This window comes from Pelecanus crispus, chromosome 9 (genome assembly GCF_030463565.1).
Source record: "Pelecanus crispus isolate bPelCri1 chromosome 9, bPelCri1.pri, whole genome shotgun sequence".
In the NCBI taxonomy this organism is placed as follows: domain Eukaryota; kingdom Metazoa; phylum Chordata; class Aves; order Pelecaniformes; family Pelecanidae; genus Pelecanus; species Pelecanus crispus.
In genome coordinates this window covers 30,370,281-30,389,676 of record NC_134651.1, presented here as the reverse complement: position 1 = coordinate 30,389,676, position 19,396 = coordinate 30,370,281, and the positions used below count along the sequence as shown (strand labels likewise).

The window sequence follows — 19,396 nt, the reverse complement described above, 5'->3', positions numbered from 1 at the left end:
GCTAGCAGACTTGATGTCCCTGCGATCTTGGAAGTGGCATGGCTGGTTTTAAACCACACAAGTATTAAGTAGACTTGAGTGGTTGGTTTTATTTTTTGAAGAAACAACTATCAAAGGAACCGTACTTTTTCCTCATATTGCCCACTTCTGCAGTAAATAGCAATCCCGACTGGGAGAGGTAAATATGTTAGTACGGGTTGCACAGCCTCCAGTTGGAGCGTACCCACGGTGTCACCAGCGTCGCCTGTGCGGGCAGGACGAGGACTGACCCATCCCTCCCTTCTGCTCACCTCTCCCCTCGTGCCCGTGTCCATGGGGCGTCCTGGCTCATCTCCTTCTCCAGCATCTCGGCCTGCAGCTCAAACTTGTGTGCCAGCTTCTGCAAGCTTGAGTCCAGGTCTGTGAACTGAGCCTCCAAGGTCTGCAGCTTTGTTTCTACTCTGAGGGATGGAAAACAAGGGCATTTCATAAGGAGTTGGACATGAACAGTGGTGCTTTCTGCTGTGACAGTAGATGACACTTATGTTGCACTATGAATGGCCCCAGACCCCATCTGAGACTCCTCCCAAGCTGTATGAGAACACACATCACTAGAAATTCAGTTTTTTTTGACATAGCCCAGGTCTTTTTGGCCATTCCCTGCTGCAGAGGTCTTATAACTTGTAAATACAGGTGCAAGATTTGTGGCGCAGTTTTTTTCTCTAATATATTTTGAGGTGATCTGTGCTTTTACTTGTATTATTATGATCTTTTGAACCATTTTCATTTGACATTGAGCAGAACTTCTCATTCTTGCTCAGATTAAAAATGATGCAAATAATAAACAAGCCAACCACAGTGTTTCTCTTCTCCTGTCAGCTCGTCCTGCCCTGGTTTTCTCTTTTATAGGACTCTCCTTCCACAGAACAACTGTGTGATAAAAAGACCTTAATGAAAGAGCAATAAGAAAATGGCTACGTAGCTGGTATTTATTAGCTGCTTTTTAATTACTTAGTATCTGTTGCATTTTTCTGCATTAAAAAAAAAAACAAAGCAAAAAACCAAAGGTGCATCTTTGTTACTCTTAAATTATAATCCTAAAGATGAGTTTTTGAGTTTGAGCCACTCCACTTTTGCTTAAGAAAACCGCCCAGTTTTAAAGATCTTACTGTGTTTAGGGACGAAGTATGAGGGAATGCAAGTATTTATGCTTTGTACCCATTTGCTGCTCTTAACTTGAGAAGTAGGGTATGCTGGGCTTCTGTCCTCCCAGCGATGGTTTTCATAAAGACAGTTTTCTTCAAGTTTGCCTCAGTTAGCTGATTTACATCAAGGTGTGTTCTTAAGAATCCTGAGGACCTCAAAGCTGTCAAAATATGAATCATTCAAAGTTCCTTCCTAAATACTGAACAAATATCTTGGTACTATGTACTTGACAAGCGATCTACTAGCAGAACATCAGCTACTCCTTATAGACTTCTGTGATTTTTCTTTGCATTATACTGGCAGAACTTCAGGCTGTATGAGTTCAACAAAAACCATGCCATCGCTAAATTTTATTATGGGCAACACCCTACATTTTTTCTTTAGCCTCTCTTTCTTCGTTCCCAGTTTGCTCCACTGCTTCTGTTACTATTATTATTGTTTTGTTCTAATGTTTAGGGAATTGGATTCTGAATTGTGACCTTCCTGTGTTAAACACTGCATTAAGGTCTTTATCTTGTTTGTTGTGGTCCTATTTTGTTTATCTTTGGATGAACTTTTTTATAAGGACAAAATACATAGTAGCTTTCAGGTGATGACATTAAAAAAGTAATTAAAAAAACCCACAAAAAAGCCCTCCAAACAAGCAGAGGTTAACTTTAGACTGTATAAACAACAAATTAAATAATTTACCAATAGTTTTCCCTTCTTTCATGCATACTCCATGGTATTTTAAAGCCTGTTGTTTTAAGAGAAGGACCAAGAATGCCATTGCTTTGCTAACGGTAGCTCCCCCCTCTACCTGTCTTCCTCTTCTGCTTTGGTTACTGTCTGCAGTTGACCTGAACAAGGAGGAAATAAAAAGGATCAAGAGTGGCATATTTTTCTAAGTCTCCCTGACCTTAATTTATTATCTGGCTGGCAGCTTGTGCAGATCCTTGTCTGATTTTGTGTTGTTTCCTGAGGCTAGGAGACTTCCTGTATGATCTTGTGAAAGCTTGCTTACATCCTGATCTTACTTCGGTAGGACTTCTCTTGCTTCAGCAAGATTTTTATTTCTCAGAGCCTTCTGTCTCCTGCTGGGTCACAGTAGAGATTTTGAAACTGGGCATAGTTGTTACTGGGTCTTGGATTTCAACTAATCATCGTCCATCGTGTTGCACGTCATTCCTGGACTAACTTTTGTGGGGGCTTCACCCATTCAAATGTATTTATGTGTGCATGCTTGCCATGAGAATTTTAGGACTAAAATAGAACTTTAATTGGAAAATTAAGCTTGTGTGATGTAGAAATGCAGATAGTTCAGAAGAATTGGAAGAGCTGATATGTCATAACAGGATCGAGTCTGTAAATAGAGAGAGAGCAAGTATAAAAGCTGAGGTGAGGTGGGCTGATATTTGCTGTGAAGAAGTTTCAGGTCCACTTCATACCTATAGCTGCACAAGCAGAGAACAACAGTATAATAGGATAATACAACGTGGCAGCGCAGAAACCCCAATAGCAAAAGTTTTAGGAATAACACGGTGTGCATGCTCTTGGAGAGAGCGGGGAATTGTCAGAAAATGAGTATTGTTCAAGGTTTGCTGGGTGGATAATGAGTGCTGTCCTGGGGGAGATACTTGCCTGTGAATGGCTCCCTGATTGCAGCTTTTTATCAGGGTAAATAAGCTTCCTAATGGCCCATTCTTGTGAGCTTTCTCCTCGACAAATAATAGTAAAAGTTATCAAAGATCTCATCATTAACGCTACTGTCAATGCTATAGTTGTTTTTCAGCAGCCTTTAGTCCAGTGCTTTAGAATTTGACCACTTTTATCTTTCCAGCACTTTTTTGATATGAGGTATATTGCCTTTCTGTAAATCACTCTTGTGTATTTTTAAGCACCTGTAACAAACATTTCAGCATTTGCTAATTTTGGTTCTAAAAATATCTGTTCAGTTACACCATGGTACGACCGATCTCCGTAACTATCTTCTATAGCTTTTTGTAAATTCTGATAGAATCAGTGCTGCTGTCTCTTGATCAAGTTCTGAATGAAATGAGGAAGAATGGATTAAACCTCCTGCTTTCACAGAATAGAATCACAGAATCATAGAATCGTTTAGGTTGGAAAAGGCCTTCAAGATCATGCAGTCCAACCATTAACCTCACACTACCAAGTCCACCACTAAACCAGTTAAGGGTAGAGTAATAATTAACTTCATGTTTCCTGGCTTGGTGCCTGGATCATTTTTCAATGAAAGTAAAACTAGGAATCATTAGGGTTGGAGAGGGCCTCTAAGATCATCAGTCCAACCATCAACCCAACACCACCATGCCTACTAAACCATGTCCCAAAATGCCACGTCTACATGTTTTTTGAACACCTCCAGGGATGGTGACTCCACCACCTCTCTGGGCAGCCTGTTCCAATGCTTGAGATTTCACCTCAATCACAACCTCTAAACACTTTTTCCTTTAACATAAGTGAAGTTAGTTACCATTGAGAAGGTGACCTTTAATGTCTGTTGAATGTATGCACAAACCACATCCCCATTCTTTACCAGAAAGCTTTTAAAGTTCTCTTCTTATTAGCGTACAGAACTGTACTTGGAGGATTTGCAGTAAGAAATCTAGCACTTCTGCTTTTCTGAAAGCGTGGTTGTATGCATAACCTTATTTCTGCTGTTCAGGTATTTACAGAAAATGACATTTTTCATTACTTTAGAGCCGTCACATCCGTTTTATTTTCCAGGCCAATGCAGAGCCCCAGACTTCTCCAGAGCTCCTCGTGTACACTCACTTCATGGTACCAGTTAGACGCACACTTCTTCAGTCAGTTTTCCACAGACTTAATTTTCACTTTTTCTTTCAGGAGTGATTCCCATGTTTCTGTTTCTCTCTCTGGTCAGGTCTCTACTATCTTTTTTTGCAGTTACCATTGTGTGAATCGGGAGTCATAAAAGCTGTTGGTGAACAATGTTAGTATCTTGACCAGAGGAGCAGTCTCTTACCAAGTCTATCAGCTGGTGCTTGACACCATTTGCACATTACCTTTAAAGGTAGTACATGAAAAGCCATATGTGAAAGTCCACTGAGAGGGAACACTGTCTCACCTGTCTCTAACTGTGGAGAATTTCTGACCCTTTTTCAGCTTTTCTTCCTGAAGGGCCCTGCTCGTGCTCATAGCTTCCATTTGATCCCATGACTGTTGTCTGCCCAGCTGGTTAGAGACACCATCTACCAGCGACTGTGCTGTTGCCCTGCAGCTGAACACATAGACTGGTGCCAGCAGGGACAGCTTGGGACAGATTATTTTACATGAAGCCAATGAACCTGTCAGTCAAGCTTTCCTCTTCTCAGTACAGGCTTTGAAAATGGAAAGTGAATCAGTGTCACCTATGTCCCAATTCCTCTGTCCCAATTCCTCAGTGACAGTCATTTTCTTTCTTTAAACTTACAAGAAAGGTCCATTCTCGGGTTCTTTTTTGTTTTTTTGTAAATAACCACTTACTTACTATCTTTGAACCCTCCAGACTCTGAGGCATTTTCCCAAATTCAGTTCATCCCAGATCTCCCATTTAGAACAGTAGCAGAGTGCAAACCCGAATTTCCCGTTACCCATAATCACCCGACAACGTTTCATGCAGCGACAGGCCTTTGCTGATGGAGTAATTGCACAAATCCTGCAGCAAACCACCAGGACTAGCAGTTTGCAGGCTGGCCAGAATGGCATTCATGAAACGGTGCAGCTTGTCGCTCTGTCCCCCTTCCCTCCCCGAGTAAAGGAAAAACAGAAATTGCTCATGAACCACTCCCTTCCTGCATATACACAATGTATACATCCTGTTACCCCAAAAAATTTCCAAGGAAGCACAGGTTTGTTGTGCTAAGATAGTATCGTCTCCTCTCCCCTGCCCCAGTCCTCTACACCCCTTGTCCTTCCCTGTCCTTTAGTGCAGTGGTAGCACAACCCTTCAATGACCTGTTTAATGTCTCGTTCAGGGAGCGCAGAGACATGCTGGCTTTAGCCATCCTCTTGGAGAACACGAAGAGAAGAAATAAAAGCTGGAGTGGGCTTGATCCTCCTTCCTGAAGCAGGCAGCAACAACAGGGACAGGGGATCTGACTCCTGCTGGAGGTTGGTTGTATCGAGGCTTTTTATAGACTGTATATCCAAATTTAGGTCATAGATGCATAGACACATGCTTGTGAACGTATCACATCCAGAATTACAGATCTGGACCACTTCCTCTGCCCACTGATCCTCTCTCTTCGTACACAAAATTAATTTAGAGGTGACATGAAAGGGGGTACCTACACTATTCTGCTTTTTTTTTCCTGTGTTTTGGCGTCATTTTGCTGTTGTGCCCAGCAGTTCGTGTCTTGGACCAAAGTCTCCTACTGTTAAAGGCTGTACAAACAGATTACTTTTTTTTTTCTTTTTCTGTTTAAAAGGTATGATGGTAAAATCAGATTTGGATGAGAATGAGTTGTATTTTGTTGCAGGGAGCTGCTTTCAGGATGAAGGATAGCTAAACCAAGACAGTTGGAATCTCTTCCATAAAGGATGGGCAGCCAGCACAACTGGCTAATGATTTTCAGGGGCTGTGTATGCAAAAAAAGAGCTAGAAATTTTCCCATCAAAATGAAAAAAGAAGGCAGATACATAATGTGCGTCTGGTCAACAGCACAGCTGATGAAATAAGACAGCACAAACCCTACATCAGTGAAGCAGGTCTTCAGCCAGTACCAGGCATTCAGTTTTGTGAAAGGTTAAGGACAGCTTGAGAAAAAACCCTTTTTTTCTTTTAATTATTTGCCCATTCCATGGAAAGTCCAGCATGAATTGAACATGTTAAGAGCTGCAGCATTCCCGCTTTGTTACATTCTCCCCACCTTCAGCTTGGAAATTAAGAGATGCTTCTAGCAAGGCATAACAGCCAAGTTCTGCTCGTGTTTCTAAAGCTTTGGGAAGACAGTGGAAGTATTTGGGTAAGGAGGAGCAGTGCCTTTGGCACTTTGTATTCCCCCTGTGACGGGGTATAGAATACCCTTCTTGACACAATTTTGCACAGCACCTAAGTTTGGCAATATTAGAGTGAGTATAAGCACAAGGCAACAGTGACAGAGAAAGCATTTATTAAGACAAGTGTAATAGTTATTTTTCCATGGGATAAACAACTAAATGCATGACAGCTGACCCATTAAACAGATGGTAACATTTTCCCCTGCTCTTTCGCTTACTGCAGTGTGAAAAAAATCCAACTGGCAATGCCTGTTTAAGTAATTTGATTACTCATTAGTCAGTTAATGCTTCTCTAGTCTTACATGCAGCTGCTGACAAACTAATGAAAAATGTATTTTCCACTATGGCCAGTTTACGCTAACTGTGACACCGTTTAATGGGGAGAGTAAAGCACTGAGATAGTTCAAAATGCAAGGAGCTCACCTAATGAGTGGTCAGCATCCTCATTTAGCATTGTGGGTGTCCCTGTTAGCGTGAACCTTTCTCCAAGCTCAATTATGTCAGTTTACTCATGAACTACTATTATCCCTAAATCTGTTGAAACCCGTTTCACTTAAATTCAAGAAGTAAACTGCCAACCCTACAAGAAACAGCTGCAGTGAATACCAACAGCTGCTGAAAAACCTAAGGCAAGGCCAGTTACATTATGGGTACTTGCATGAGTACACAGCAAATCCCTTCCCCTTCCGAAGGATGCAGCAGGTTTCACTGTTTAGTTCAGTGTCAGCGGATGTAACTGGGCTCATTTCAAACGCTCCGAGAATTGTTTTTTCCCCACAAATTTCTTTAAATGTGTCAGTGTCTAAGGTTCTGGCAATGGATACACAGATACAGAACTACTCTGATCAGCAACTAATACTCTCTTGGAGCCTTTGATCTCTGCGCATGAGATCCAGTTCACCTTCTCTCTGTGCTCAATGGTTAGCTTTGGTAAAATTCTAGCATGTTCATTTGAAGCCACTTTGCTGAGCTTTCCATCTCTTCTGGTGGAAGCAGGTGCTTGGGCTTTCCTTCTCTGGAGTGATTTTGCTGGACTTTGCTGCTGCTTTCCAACATCACTGCTGACATCCCAGAGCAAGACCTTCCCGTCATTTCCTCCAGTCAACAACCAGTATGCTTCTGGCATAAAGAGGACCTGCGATACTCCCAAGCTGTGGCCCTGAAACTCCAGCTCACATTCAAACTTGACACCGCTGACTCTGAATATTCTAACTTTACCATCTTGAGCTCCGCAGCCAAAGACATTGCCACACGATGCAACAGACAGGGAATGTGCAAGCGGTGGGTTAAAGAACTGGCCAGTTGACTGTGGACTGTCTTCCTCTGTTTCACACTCCTGCAGGTTTGTGGTCCACAGGGGACGAGCTTTCTGCAGGTTCCACAGCATAACCTTGAAAAAAAAGTATGAATCAATAATTTGTCCATTTCTGATTTTAAGTAAGATCAGATCTTTCTCTAACAGTAAAAAAAAAACAACTACACTTCTTGCTCTAGCAGAGCAAAGGCTATGCATGAGTGCAAGAGATACAAGATGTGTTGTGAGAGTGGCTGAACTTCACCTGATACATATGGCAAACCTTTACAGCACACTTTCCAAACCCTCATACTTGCCCTGCTCAGCAGTCAGTGACTCAGACCTTTAGACCTCAAGATGGGTGAAAAAGCTGTTCTAAATGCTTTTGCGTTCATCTCAGCAGTAGTAATCATGATACACTGCACATCAATTATTTAAAAGGAGGGACACAGAAATGCTAGCACTAAATAGAGATCATTATCAGAATGATTTTAGTTCTGTCTCTGCTACATACTTGTCCTAAAACAATCACTTTTGTGATGGAACAGCAAAAAGCAAACAGTAGTTTAGGCCCTCAATTTTAAACAGACATATATGTATTTTTTTAATATCCAATGAGTAGATCTGGTTTGTGCTATTTCCGTATCAAGGTAGGGTGTGCTTTTCCTGATTGAGACAGGGGGAGGCTGTGCTTTCAGACTTGCTTTTAAAATGCCACCCTACCTGCAAGCCCCTCATGAAGCAGTAAGTGCGCCTTCAAATGAATCCTGTGTGTCTCATACAGTAATTCAAGTACAATAGGTTTATATTGCACCAGTTAAAAATAATTCTCTCAATACTTTTGTAGTATCAGAATTGATGATTAGCATTTTCAAGGCCAACAGATATGAAAGCACAAGGCAGTCTAATGCAGTACTGGTGTGCTGTTTACTTTTTTAATCAAAGCTTTCATTTGTTATTAATAAAAGATATCCCTCCACTAGTAATCTCCAGTAGAAAATACAGAATTATTTAAATTTGGGCCACAAAAGAGTTGTCACACTGGCTCTGTGCTTCTGGAATCCAAATCACACTAAGACATCCAAAATATGTTGTTTCCTGTCACTTTTCTGTTTTAGCGACTGCTGTTGCTGCTACATTAAAACTACTTTGCTACCGATGAAAGGGAAAACTTTCCACGATGACTGTGCAGAGCAGAGTAAATCAGAGAGGCTGTGTCTTAGTGCTTAAGGCAAATAGTCCTGTTTTCATCACAGACAGCACTGCATCAGGTTTATGAATTCATCAAGTGCTAATAAGTTTTTAGTGCGAACTAAGTATTTTCTGTCCTCGTGGCATTTTCCCTGGTTCCATGGCACTCCTGAAAAAACACCACCAACCTAAATTTCAGTTCTCATCAGCTACTGACTTCACTGAGGGTTTGACATGCAAGCCCAGAACATGTTTTGATGCTCGTAGAGCTTGTAACTTGTCGAAAGACATGCCGCAGCACAGCATTTCAGAGTACTGCAGCTCAGCTTCTCTTTGTGAAATGATGCATCTTAAAGCCAGCCTCGATGCGGAAAAATGCTCTTTTAATTGTACAAAAACACACTAATGAAGTCCCACTATTTTGGGATACTGACTTTCACCTAAAGAACTCCTTGCCAAGCTTCAGTAAAACATACTAAAACTAAAAAGTCACAAAAAATAATGAGCTCACTTGCACAGAAGTGGTATATAAACAGTTACAATTCTGATTAAAAAATCTGCATTTTAGGGACCTGAAATTAAGCCAGCCATCTAAGGTGCTGAGCATTTACTCCTCTCAGACTGACACTTTGGTACCTCTGCAAGGAAGTTTCTCACAATACTTCATTTAAAATCCTATATCCATCCTTTAGTCAACCTAAGGAAAAACAAAAAAAAGAATTTGGAAGATTTCTGAAAATTTGACAAAGTTTAAACCTGGCAGACTTCTATCAATCTGCCTCTATTTGGATATATACACACTAACTGGATTTATATGATTCATGGCTTTAATATGGAAAAATACCACTTATACTAAATATCAAGATGTATTTGTTCTAATGGGTGTTCGATGCACTTCTGTTTTAAGAACATGGGGTGAAACTGCTCAACACTATCAAAGCAAACTTCACCCTAATACCGCTAGAACCACAGAAACCTTTGTAGAAGTGATAGTTTTAATCTTGGGCTCAACCAGGAATGTGGTCAGATCTCAACCACTGGAAAGAAATTACAAAAACAACTGTTCTGGGTGGCCAACTTTGGCAATGTAACTCAAGACTTCATTAACTCCTAGCATGGTTTTTCTCAGAACACTTCCACAAGTGGCGTGCAAAGGACAAACTTTCCTCTTAATGAGGCCAGAGAAGCATAAAAGGCAAAGAACATTTAACGCTTCCAAGAGGTTAATCAGAACAAAGGATAAATTTATAAAAATGACTTGTCCCTACAGTGGTACATACCACCTGGATAGATATTTATCTACCTGGTGTAAAGCATTCTGCATTTTGTCTGCAGCCATAACTAGGGACAACTTCTGCTTTTGGGTCCAACAGATTGCTAATGTGGCCAGAGCATGCTTTGCACCGTCTTCTAATTTCCCCCCACCCCAACCAGTTCTATAATATGACTTAATGAAGATAAAAATAGGGAGAGGAACTGATGAGTAGAAAATGGCACAGACAGCGTCAAAACTGTTAGCTTCTCCGCCAAAACTTTAGAAAAGTTAAGGAGCTTTCCAGCGACTGCAGGCTGTACACCCTCAGTCCTAGTGAAAGTCTGTTGGTGCCTCACTACGCAGGTGGGTAGTTACTGTTTCGCTTCTCTAATAACCATCTAATTGTATGCAAATCACCTGCATGTCCAGCCCACAGGAAACAAGGCTTTGAGGCCTCTGAGGTCGAAAGACAACAGAGGAGCAGATGTTTGTGTGTCTCAAGGACCAGCTGACTTTCTTGTTTTCCAAGTCCATAACCTTTATTGCTCCCGAGTCATCTGCTGCAGCCAAGAAATTGTCGGTTTCGTTCACCGAGAGGCAGTTGATCTCCTCCTCATTGACATGGAAACGTTCAACAGGCTCCTTGAGGGATCGAACATCCAGCAAACTGACAGTTTCTCCATGGGAGGTGTACAGCCTGCTGGGACAGCGGGGAGAAAACACCATGGAGGTCACGTCGTCTGCCTTTGGGAGCTGGAACTGTCCTGCCGGAGTGCCTCCACCATCCCAGAGCACGAGCTCGCCTCTTTCTGCGCCTGAAGCCACCAGCCCTTCCGTGTTTACGTTCAAGCACAATATAGAGGACGAATGTCCACCAGTCCATTTGTCTGCCATATTTCAGGGACACCTCTGAAAGAAAAAAAAAACAAAACCCTGAATTGAGCTGGTGTTGGTTGCATTACAGTGGAAAGCTTATCTAAAACCAAGATAACTGCATTGACTGTAATGCACACTACTTGAAACTCTTAACGTTCAATTAAAACAGGCACCTCCACAGATCAGTACCCAAATGAAGCTTTGGCAGAAACAGCATCAATGTTGGCCACGACAGCACGAAACGGCAGCAATGCTGGCACGTGTACCCGTGCAGTACATGTGCAGCAGTGTATCTGCTGCTCTGACATGGCTGCCTAGGTGAGAGCTGCTTCCTTGAAGCGCGTAAGGACATAGTGCGCCTGACAAAACAGGGGAACAGTTCCTAGTGGGGCGTACTGGAAAGGAGCAAGGGGAAAATGGCAAACTGATAATTTTCTTGTGACTGGTAAACACTAACAGATGTTTACATAAAATGAAAAACAACGGCATCTTTTTAAAAAAGTGTTATCATTTTAAGGCAGGTAGTTACAAAGTTCACAGCAGGTTTAACTGGACCTCAAAGCAGCTCAAAGCACACCCATCCAGCTTACCATGCTCCTAGCCCTTTGCTTGGCACGACTGCCCACAGCAGCCTGTGCGAAAGGTCTGTTTAGGGGCCCAAATCAGTAGAGAAGGAAGTGGGGGAAAAACCAAGCAACACGAAAGCACAAGTTTTGCAGAGACTAGCATGCTGTGGGGGAAAAGGAGAGCGGACACCAGGGTAGGGGTGCAGGTGGCAATGCAGAGTTTGTACGATGGAGCTATGGCTGTCCCAGCACCAGCTTTGGTGACTGCGGCGCTGCATTAACATCTATGGTTTTATGGCATTACAGGGCAATAAAGTTGTGGGTTGGTTTTTTTTTTTACCATGTTATGTTTTGCATGTGATTTTTGTTGAGCCTGATCTAAAAAGCAGCACGAATTCATTCAATCCACCAGGAAAACGTCAGTCTTGTCCATTAAATAAAATTACAGAAAGCGCCGGATACCTTACCCACAACTCGGGTCGCAAATTCACGGCCAGCCGCTCGCCCGCACTTCGGGAACCGAGGTAACTCTTCCCCAGCTGCCCCTCCCGCCCCGCAGCCCCTCGCACCAGCAGGCCCGGCTCCCGATTTTAGCAAGACAACCACCCCAGCGCCGGGGAAGCCAGCTCCTCAGGGGGGCTCACGCAGCTTTGACGGCTGTCCCAGGGCGGGGGAGCCCCGCGCCCGGCCCCTGCGGCCCCCGGGGGCGGCGAGCGGGCCCGCACCAGACACCGGCGGCAGCGGCGGGGGGAGGGGGGGGGGGGGGTGGTGGTGAAGCCGAGCCCGCCCCGCCCCCGCCGGGCCCCTCAGCGCCGCGCGCGCCGCCTCGCCTCGCCTCACCTCACCTCCGCCGGCCGCTCCCGCGCGCGCCCCCACCTCCCCCCCCCGCGCATGCGCGGCGGGCTGCCGGCGGCTGTGATGGCGGCGCCGGGCGCGCGCGCCCCCTCGCCGTGAGGGCCTTGGGCGGGCGGGCGGGGAGCGCGCTCAGCCCGGGGCCCGCCGCCACCGCTGTCGCCGGCGAGGGGAGGGGCAGCGCGGCCCCCGCGTCCCGGCCCGCCGCCCGCGGGGCGCTCAGGGAGGGGGAGGGAGGCGATGGCGGCGGGCCCTGGCCCCGGCGGCGGCAGCGGGGGGGCGGTGGCGGCGGGAGGGCCGGGCTGGCGGTTGCCGGGGCGGGTGCTGGAGCTGGTCTTCTCCTACCTGGAGCTGCGGGAGCTCAGGAGCTGCGCGCTGGTCTGTAAGCTGTGGCACCGCGTCCTGCACGGCGACGAGAACAGCGAGGTGTGGCGCAGCTTGGCAGCCCGCTGCCTGGCGGAGGAGGCCCTGCGCACCGACATCCTCTGCAACGTGCCCACCTACAAGGGCAAGGTGAGCCCGGGACCCCCCCCCCCCAGCCCCTCGGGGATGCCCCCCTAGCCGCTCGGCCTACCTGCCATTGGAAACCAAGGGGGGGGAGGGGGGCTGAAAAACATGACAGGATTTTATCTCCCCCCACCCTCCTTCTCCTCCCCTAGGTCCGTGCCTTCCACCACGCTTTCAGCACCAACGACTGCTCGCGGAACGTCTACATCAAGAAGAATGGCTTCACGCTGCACCGCAACCCCATCGCCCAGAGCACGGACGGGGCGCGGACCAAGATCGGCTTCAGTGAGGGCCGCCACGCCTGGGAGGTGTGGTGGGAGGGCCCGCTGGGCACTGTGGCTGTCATCGGCATCGCCACGAAGCGGGCAGCCATGCAGTGCCAGGGTTACGTGGCCTTGCTGGGGAGCGACGACCAGAGTTGGGGCTGGAACCTGGTGGACAATAACTTGCTGCATAATGGGGAGGTGAACGGCAGTTTCCCCCAGTGCAATAATGCGCCCAAATACCAGGTGAGCAGGGCTTGGCGCGGGCTGGAAGCTCCACCGTGTCTGACGGTGGCTGGCTGTCAAGAACCTCCTCCCTCCTGTGTCCTAGCCGTCTGCTGAATTTGTCCTAAATGCCCACCTAAGGGTGTCTCTGCCTTCCCTGCAGAAGGCAAATGATTCTGCCTTGTGAGCCTCTTCCCCCTTCATTTACTGCTTCCTCAGGCTGCACCTGTGTGTGGTGTTTAATGCACCTGACCCTCAGGTGTTTCCCCACTTCTATTTCAAATATTGAGTGCAAAGCATGTTCCATGGGTGTCTGTTTAGACACTGTGTTGCTTTTTGAAATAAAAGCTGAGAAGACTGTTGTAGCCTTCTGAAGTAGCGACTTGCCCCACAGCAAGGTGAATGTCTGTGGTATTTTACCCGTTTGTTGTATGGCAGTGTGAGCTGAGATTAGTGCTTAGGTAAGAGTCTTCCTGCAAAAACCTGCAGCAGTGCCGAATGCTGCTTGTTTGCTCACTGGCAGCATTCCCATAGGTGACACCCCTTGGCTGGGGTGCTGGGATGTGATGTTCAAATAATTTCAGGTTATTAAAGAGCAAGTGCCATTTCACCTTTTTGTCCCTATAGAAGTGTTTATCTTTTTTTTTTCTGGCTACTCGCATGACTACATTTTGACTGCTGGATTTCCTCGTGTTACAACTTAAGCTGTATGCATTATAATTTCCATCTCATAATGCTGTGGCTTTGTATGAATATTGGTTTATGTTTTAATTGCGGGTGAAGATCTGTGTAGTAACTTGTATCTGATATTCCTAAATTTCATGTAAAAGTTCACCACCAAGCACTTATTTCTGTCTGCAGGTTATACATGCCGTTTTTGGGAATAATACCTAAAATTATTGTAATTAAAGAGATTTAGATCACTTTCCCTAGCATGCAAATTGGGTCATCTCTTTCCAAACTCGGCCCTTTCCAAACTTGACCCTTTGTGGTCGCTTTCGGCTGTCCTTGTCTAGGCCTTTCTGCAGAACAGGGTGAGGCAAGGTTTTGAAGCCTGGAGTCCCCAGCTCGTGTGGGGACTCAAGGGTGAATGCAATTGCTGCTTTCCCTGTAAAAACTGCTGAGAGCTCAAATTGATGATCCTTTGGAGTATTCTGTGTTTAGTAAGACATGTACAGTGATCTGCTCATAGAAAACATGCTTCATCTTAATGATTCCTAGTTTTTACTTTCATTATAAATAATCCAGCCACCAAGCCAGGAAACATGAAATTGCTACTATACCCTTAATTGGTTTAGTGGTAGACTTGGTAATGTTAGGTTAATGGTTGGACTGGATGATCCTAAAGGTCTTTTCCAACCTAAACAATTCTATGATTCAAGGAAACAGGTGTTTGTTAGTGTTGGTTAGAAGACAAATGGGTTGGCTAGAAGAAATCCCCAGCATTGAGGCTGGCTGGTGAAGAATCAGAAGTTTCTGCGGCATCCTGTTGTGGCTTGTTGCTGCTGTCTGGGACTTCTATTTATATCTAAAATAACATATAACTAGGTAAATGCAGGGAGCACTGTGCATGTCTAGATCCAAGTCTCTTGCTGTGTTCAGTGTTGGTTTCACTCGTGTCTGTAGAGAGAGAGAGAGGGATACAAGGTTTTTCACACTATTTTGCCTAAGCTTTGCACTGGAATTTCCTTCTGCCTTGGTGAAGTAATACTTCTGTCCGCGACAGCACCTGCATAGTAGTGTATTCTGGTATATTTTGTATCTGGCACTTACCTTTCTAAAACAAGTTCATCGTCTTTAAAATTGCTCTTCACAGAGCAATTGCTGCTCAGTGATAGCAACAGTTAAATACAGAGTTCAGGTAACTTGGAGGCCATTACAAAGTTTCCAAAACTGCAGTATTCTGAAGTATGTGGCATGTAGTATGCTCACTCTTGGTGCTCTCACAGGGTTCAAATGAGAAGGGTTACGTTTATTATCATGTAGGTGGTTAGATACAGGGTGCACACTGGAAATGGGCAGCAGAGGTACTTACGATCCTAGTGCGTTTGAGTGAAATTGGGAAATTGCTGTCATAAAAGCAATGCAGTCATGAGAAACAGGAAAGCCTTGCTTTAAAAATTACCTGCTGCGTTATACATGGGCTATGCTTTAATTTTTGTGTCTCCATTTGAATATGCTGACCTTTTTTTTTTTTTTTTTTTTTTTTTAATTCCCCCCTCCTGTCTCTGTTTCCAGATAGGTGAAAGGATTCGTGTTATCCTGGACATGGAAGACAAAACATTAGCGTTTGAGAGGGGCTATGAGTTCTTGGGAGTTGCCTTCAGAGGACTGCCAAAAGTTTGCCTGTATCCAGCAGTGTCTGCTGTGTATGGTAACACAGAAGTGACTTTGGTCTACCTGGGAAAACCTCTGGATGGATGATGTGGATTGTTTTGTTGGGACATCGAGATGTGGATGATTGGGAGGAGAAATCTGCATGTTGGTTAGAGGGAAACATGTATTAGAGGAAAAACAAAAAAGTGTGCGTGTGTGTGTCCAAGAACCATCGAGGGAATCACACAGAGTTTTGAAACGGAGGACCAGCCATACTTCAGGAATTGTGTTACATTTCCTCTTTCTACCAGGCCAGAAAAATCCTCAGGGTTGCAGTTGGTTGAGTGGGAAGCTGACACATGCATGTTGCAACAGATTTCATTGCTAAGATGGCAGTGTGTGACCTCAGATATTTAAGAAAGGATTTGATACAAAACTGCTTGAGGAAATTAACCTGAGATTTGTAAGTAGCGTGTTTTGTGAAAGACTCCCATTTTAGAACTGCTTGTTCCTTCCCTTCCCTCCTTTGGGCCAACGTGGGTACCGGAGGAGAGCGAGTCTGGTTGGGTTTTATTTACAATTTTTAACATACTGAGAAGCATGGTCTGTCTGGACTGCCCTTCTCTAGTATTATGATACAAAATGTGTGCAGCTATTTTTAAGTGTATTTTAAGGGTTGTATATATAGAACATGTTGAAAAGAACAGTTATGAGACAGGGTTTGCTTTATTCTAACTGGGACATAATTTCTTAAAGGGAAAAAAAAAACCCACTACACTGCCCACGTGGCATCAGAAAATATACCTCGGACAGGTATATAACATTCATGTAAGTGTACTACTTCTGCTGTAAAGCGTTTTGGGATGCTCTTGTGGAGTACGGTGCTATACTGGGTCATTTTTTGTGAAAGTTTCCATAGCTTTAGCAACAGTTTTGTTCTCTGTAGGAAACACCAAATGTTTTCCCTGTGAGAGTTTCCTTTCACCAAAATTTGCAGTCCCCTTTAGGAAAGGAAGGCACAACACAGCGGAGAGCTTGTCTTCCTTTTGACATCAAAAATACAAACTTCTAAAGCATTCATATGCTTTCTAATCACTGTTGCAAAATGTTTCAAAATAATGAGGAAGGAGCATTCAGTTTCTGAATCCAGACCTTGTTTTCAGTTTAAATGGCTTTATAAGGCTTTAAGACTTGCCAAAACCTTTCTTTAATTAAATAAAATCCCCCAGTACCCAAGTATTCACCTGCCTGTTTTCAGTCAGGACAAGTAAAACTCTCACTAGCCCTTTGATGGAGATTCTGGATCAGGTTCGATGTTCAGGCTTTTCATTTGCACCGTTTTTCTAAAAACCGTGTACAAACCCCCGTGGTGTGTCGGCGTGCTGGCATACGCAGGCCGCGGCAGCTGTGAAGCTGAGGAGTGCAGTAAGGAGGGACTTTCTGGTGAAACTGCTTTCCTCTGAGGTTGAAAGGTCTGTAGGGAGCCCCAAAAGGGCTCCTTTTAGTAGGGCATTAAAATCTGTAAGCCCTGCGGCTAGTTCTTGACTCTCGTTTCTTGTTGGTTGGTGTTTCCCAGAGCTGTCTGAACTATTTCAGAGTGGGGCGTGCTTTTCTGAGAGGGAGAAGGAAATGGTTTATACAACCTCTTTTTAGTTTATTTGCGCTAGAGAATGTGAATTGCTTAGTGTTGGACACCAGCAATTCTCTGAGCACAGAAGAGAGATGAATTCCTCTTAGGCTGTTGCTTGTTTCCCCTGCCATTACTTGAGTAATGCGAGGAGAGCGGTGTGAGCAAGTGAGCGAGGCTCCTAGTCTGCTGCTGAAGAGCTATCCTTGGAGTACTTTTTCCTAGTAGATAACCAAGTTCTGCACTGGAACAGAGTATGTACGTCATTACCATTTAAAAGGATTTAAAAGTATTTATTTGTTTTCTGTGTTGTTTATTGCTTAAAGGCAATATCGAGGTCCATTCCTCTTGTCTGTGTTAAAGAAACAAAATACACAGTGAAGATGTTTTAAATGGTGCTGAGAACAACTGAATAAATGAAGTGGGAAGGGCATACAAATACCTTTTGGAAAAATGTGTTACAAGCATTGATTTTACTAGACTGTAAAGTATGTATCTGCATAGCAGAACCATGGGGCATGGAGTGGGGGGAAAAAGGAAACAAAACCCTGTCCAATTTCAGAAAACAAAATTGTTCCTGAGATGAATGTATTCTCAGTGCAGTCCTGAAAGATGTGACCTCTGCGCTTGTTCACGAATCCAATTAGATGCAAGTAAACCCTGAGAACTTCTGAGGAGCTTTATTCACAAATTAAGATTGATTTCCATTCTTCAGACTGCATCTTACCCTATAAATAATTTTCCTCTAAATTAGAAATTCTGGAAGTTGAACATTCCTTAAAGGTGGGTTTAGGGGGACTCATTTATGTAAGATTATAACTTATTCCTGGAGACCAGTGCTGGCTGTACAAAATATTAAAATAAACTCTGCTATAATTCAGAAGGATATATTCGTGTGGATTGTTGTAATGGCATCTGTGGTGTGGTGGTAGGAAAAATGGAGTAGCAGTTCAGTGCATGAAGGTGGAGGTGTTGAGGCTGTGTGATTTGCTGCATGACTGCTTGGAAAGAGAGAATCTGATGAGTGGTTAATGAGGACTTCAGAACTCAGTGGTTTAATAGCCATGCTTGGGAAATTGCATCCTCTGAAACAGGGATGCTCATGTGTGACAGTGTGGGAAAAGGCTTTCATGGCTGCTGGAGGCCTCGATTTGAATACAGGTGTTGTGCTTGCTGCTGCAGCTGCCCTGCCCTGCTGCTGTACTGAAGTGCCTCCTTCCTGGGTCAGCTTTTTTGGCTTCTCTCTGTTTCTTTAGCTTTCTGTATGGAAGTTCAGTATTTTGTGGTGCTTTTTGGAAGAAGTAGGTGATTTTAGGAAGAGGCAGGAGACTGTGTTGTAGTTGTGAGCTCTGAGGCACTTTCCAAACTCTCTGCATCAAGAATTTGCTTTTAAGCAGTGAACTTTTGGCTGACATCTCTGTGGGCTTCTTCAGGAGTGAAGAGGTTTGGTGCTGGCTCACCAAAAATGTAGAATCACTTTTTCTAGCCTGAGGTACTTCAGAGTTGGCTAAAGAGCTGTTTGAAGTATTTTCCCTACCCTGACTAGTGATTTAACTGCTTTGGTCAGGAGGAACATTAACTGTTCATAGCTCCCATAACAGAAATCAGTCGGATTCACAGGTCTTGGCTTCAGAATCCTGCAGGACATCTGGAATTTTTCAGTAAGTGAGCATCTTGTCTGTTATAAAACTCAGAATTTTGTGTGGTTGTAAGTGTGCTGTGAAATCTGTTGGGAGCTTAGCAGTTGGTCATCTGATCTGGTCACGCTTCTATGTCTGAGGAAGCAAAAAGCTCCATATGGCCATTTGTTTCGGGGCAGAGTCTGTTTGTAGCTTCAGTGGTGGCTCATTGTGTTGGCCTGAAGTCAGTTGTGTGACTTCTTTTTCCATAAGAGGACAGAGGTGTTGCTGGAACGAACTAATAAATCAAGATGGCATGGGAAACACCCTGGTAGGGATATTTTCTTGAAAACCTTTTTTTCCCCACTTAAAATGCAGTGGTGAGTGTGCCTTTTTGGGAGTCCTGTGTGTGCCTTCTACTAGCAAATGCCATTTGGTTTTGTTACTTTTGGCCATTTTTCAGGTGACAAAACTAGCCAGGAGCAGATGGCCTTGATCCTGTGGGCTGAATTTCTGCTGCCTTGCATGTAGCTGGATTCTTCTCTGCCTGCCTCTGAATCTGATAACAAGCTGGAACATACTATCTTTTCTTTCCACTTACCGATGATCTGCATTT

General features: G+C 44.3%; 2 protein-coding genes across 2 annotated transcripts; one reads left to right on the top strand and one right to left on the bottom strand.

Moving 5' to 3' along the window:
• Positions 1-6,950: 6,950 nt before the first annotated feature.
• WDR53 (WD repeat domain 53) lies at positions 6,951-10,823 on the bottom strand. Its single transcript, XM_009491615.2, has 2 exons — positions 10,347-10,823; positions 6,951-7,579 (listed from the first exon to the last, which is right to left on the bottom strand). Exons 1-2 carry the CDS (start codon positions 10,821-10,823, stop codon positions 6,992-6,994), a joined length of 1,065 nt encoding a protein of 354 aa, XP_009489890.2. The 3' UTR covers positions 6,951-6,991.
• Positions 10,824-12,463: 1,640 nt separating this feature from the next.
• On the top strand, positions 12,464-15,779 carry FBXO45 (F-box protein 45). The gene is made up of 3 exons (XM_075716996.1): positions 12,464-12,736; positions 12,883-13,239; positions 15,457-15,779. Exons 1-3 carry the CDS (start codon positions 12,464-12,466, stop codon positions 15,640-15,642), a joined length of 816 nt encoding a protein of 271 aa, XP_075573111.1. The 3' UTR covers positions 15,643-15,779.
• Positions 15,780-19,396: the final 3,617 nt, after the last annotated feature.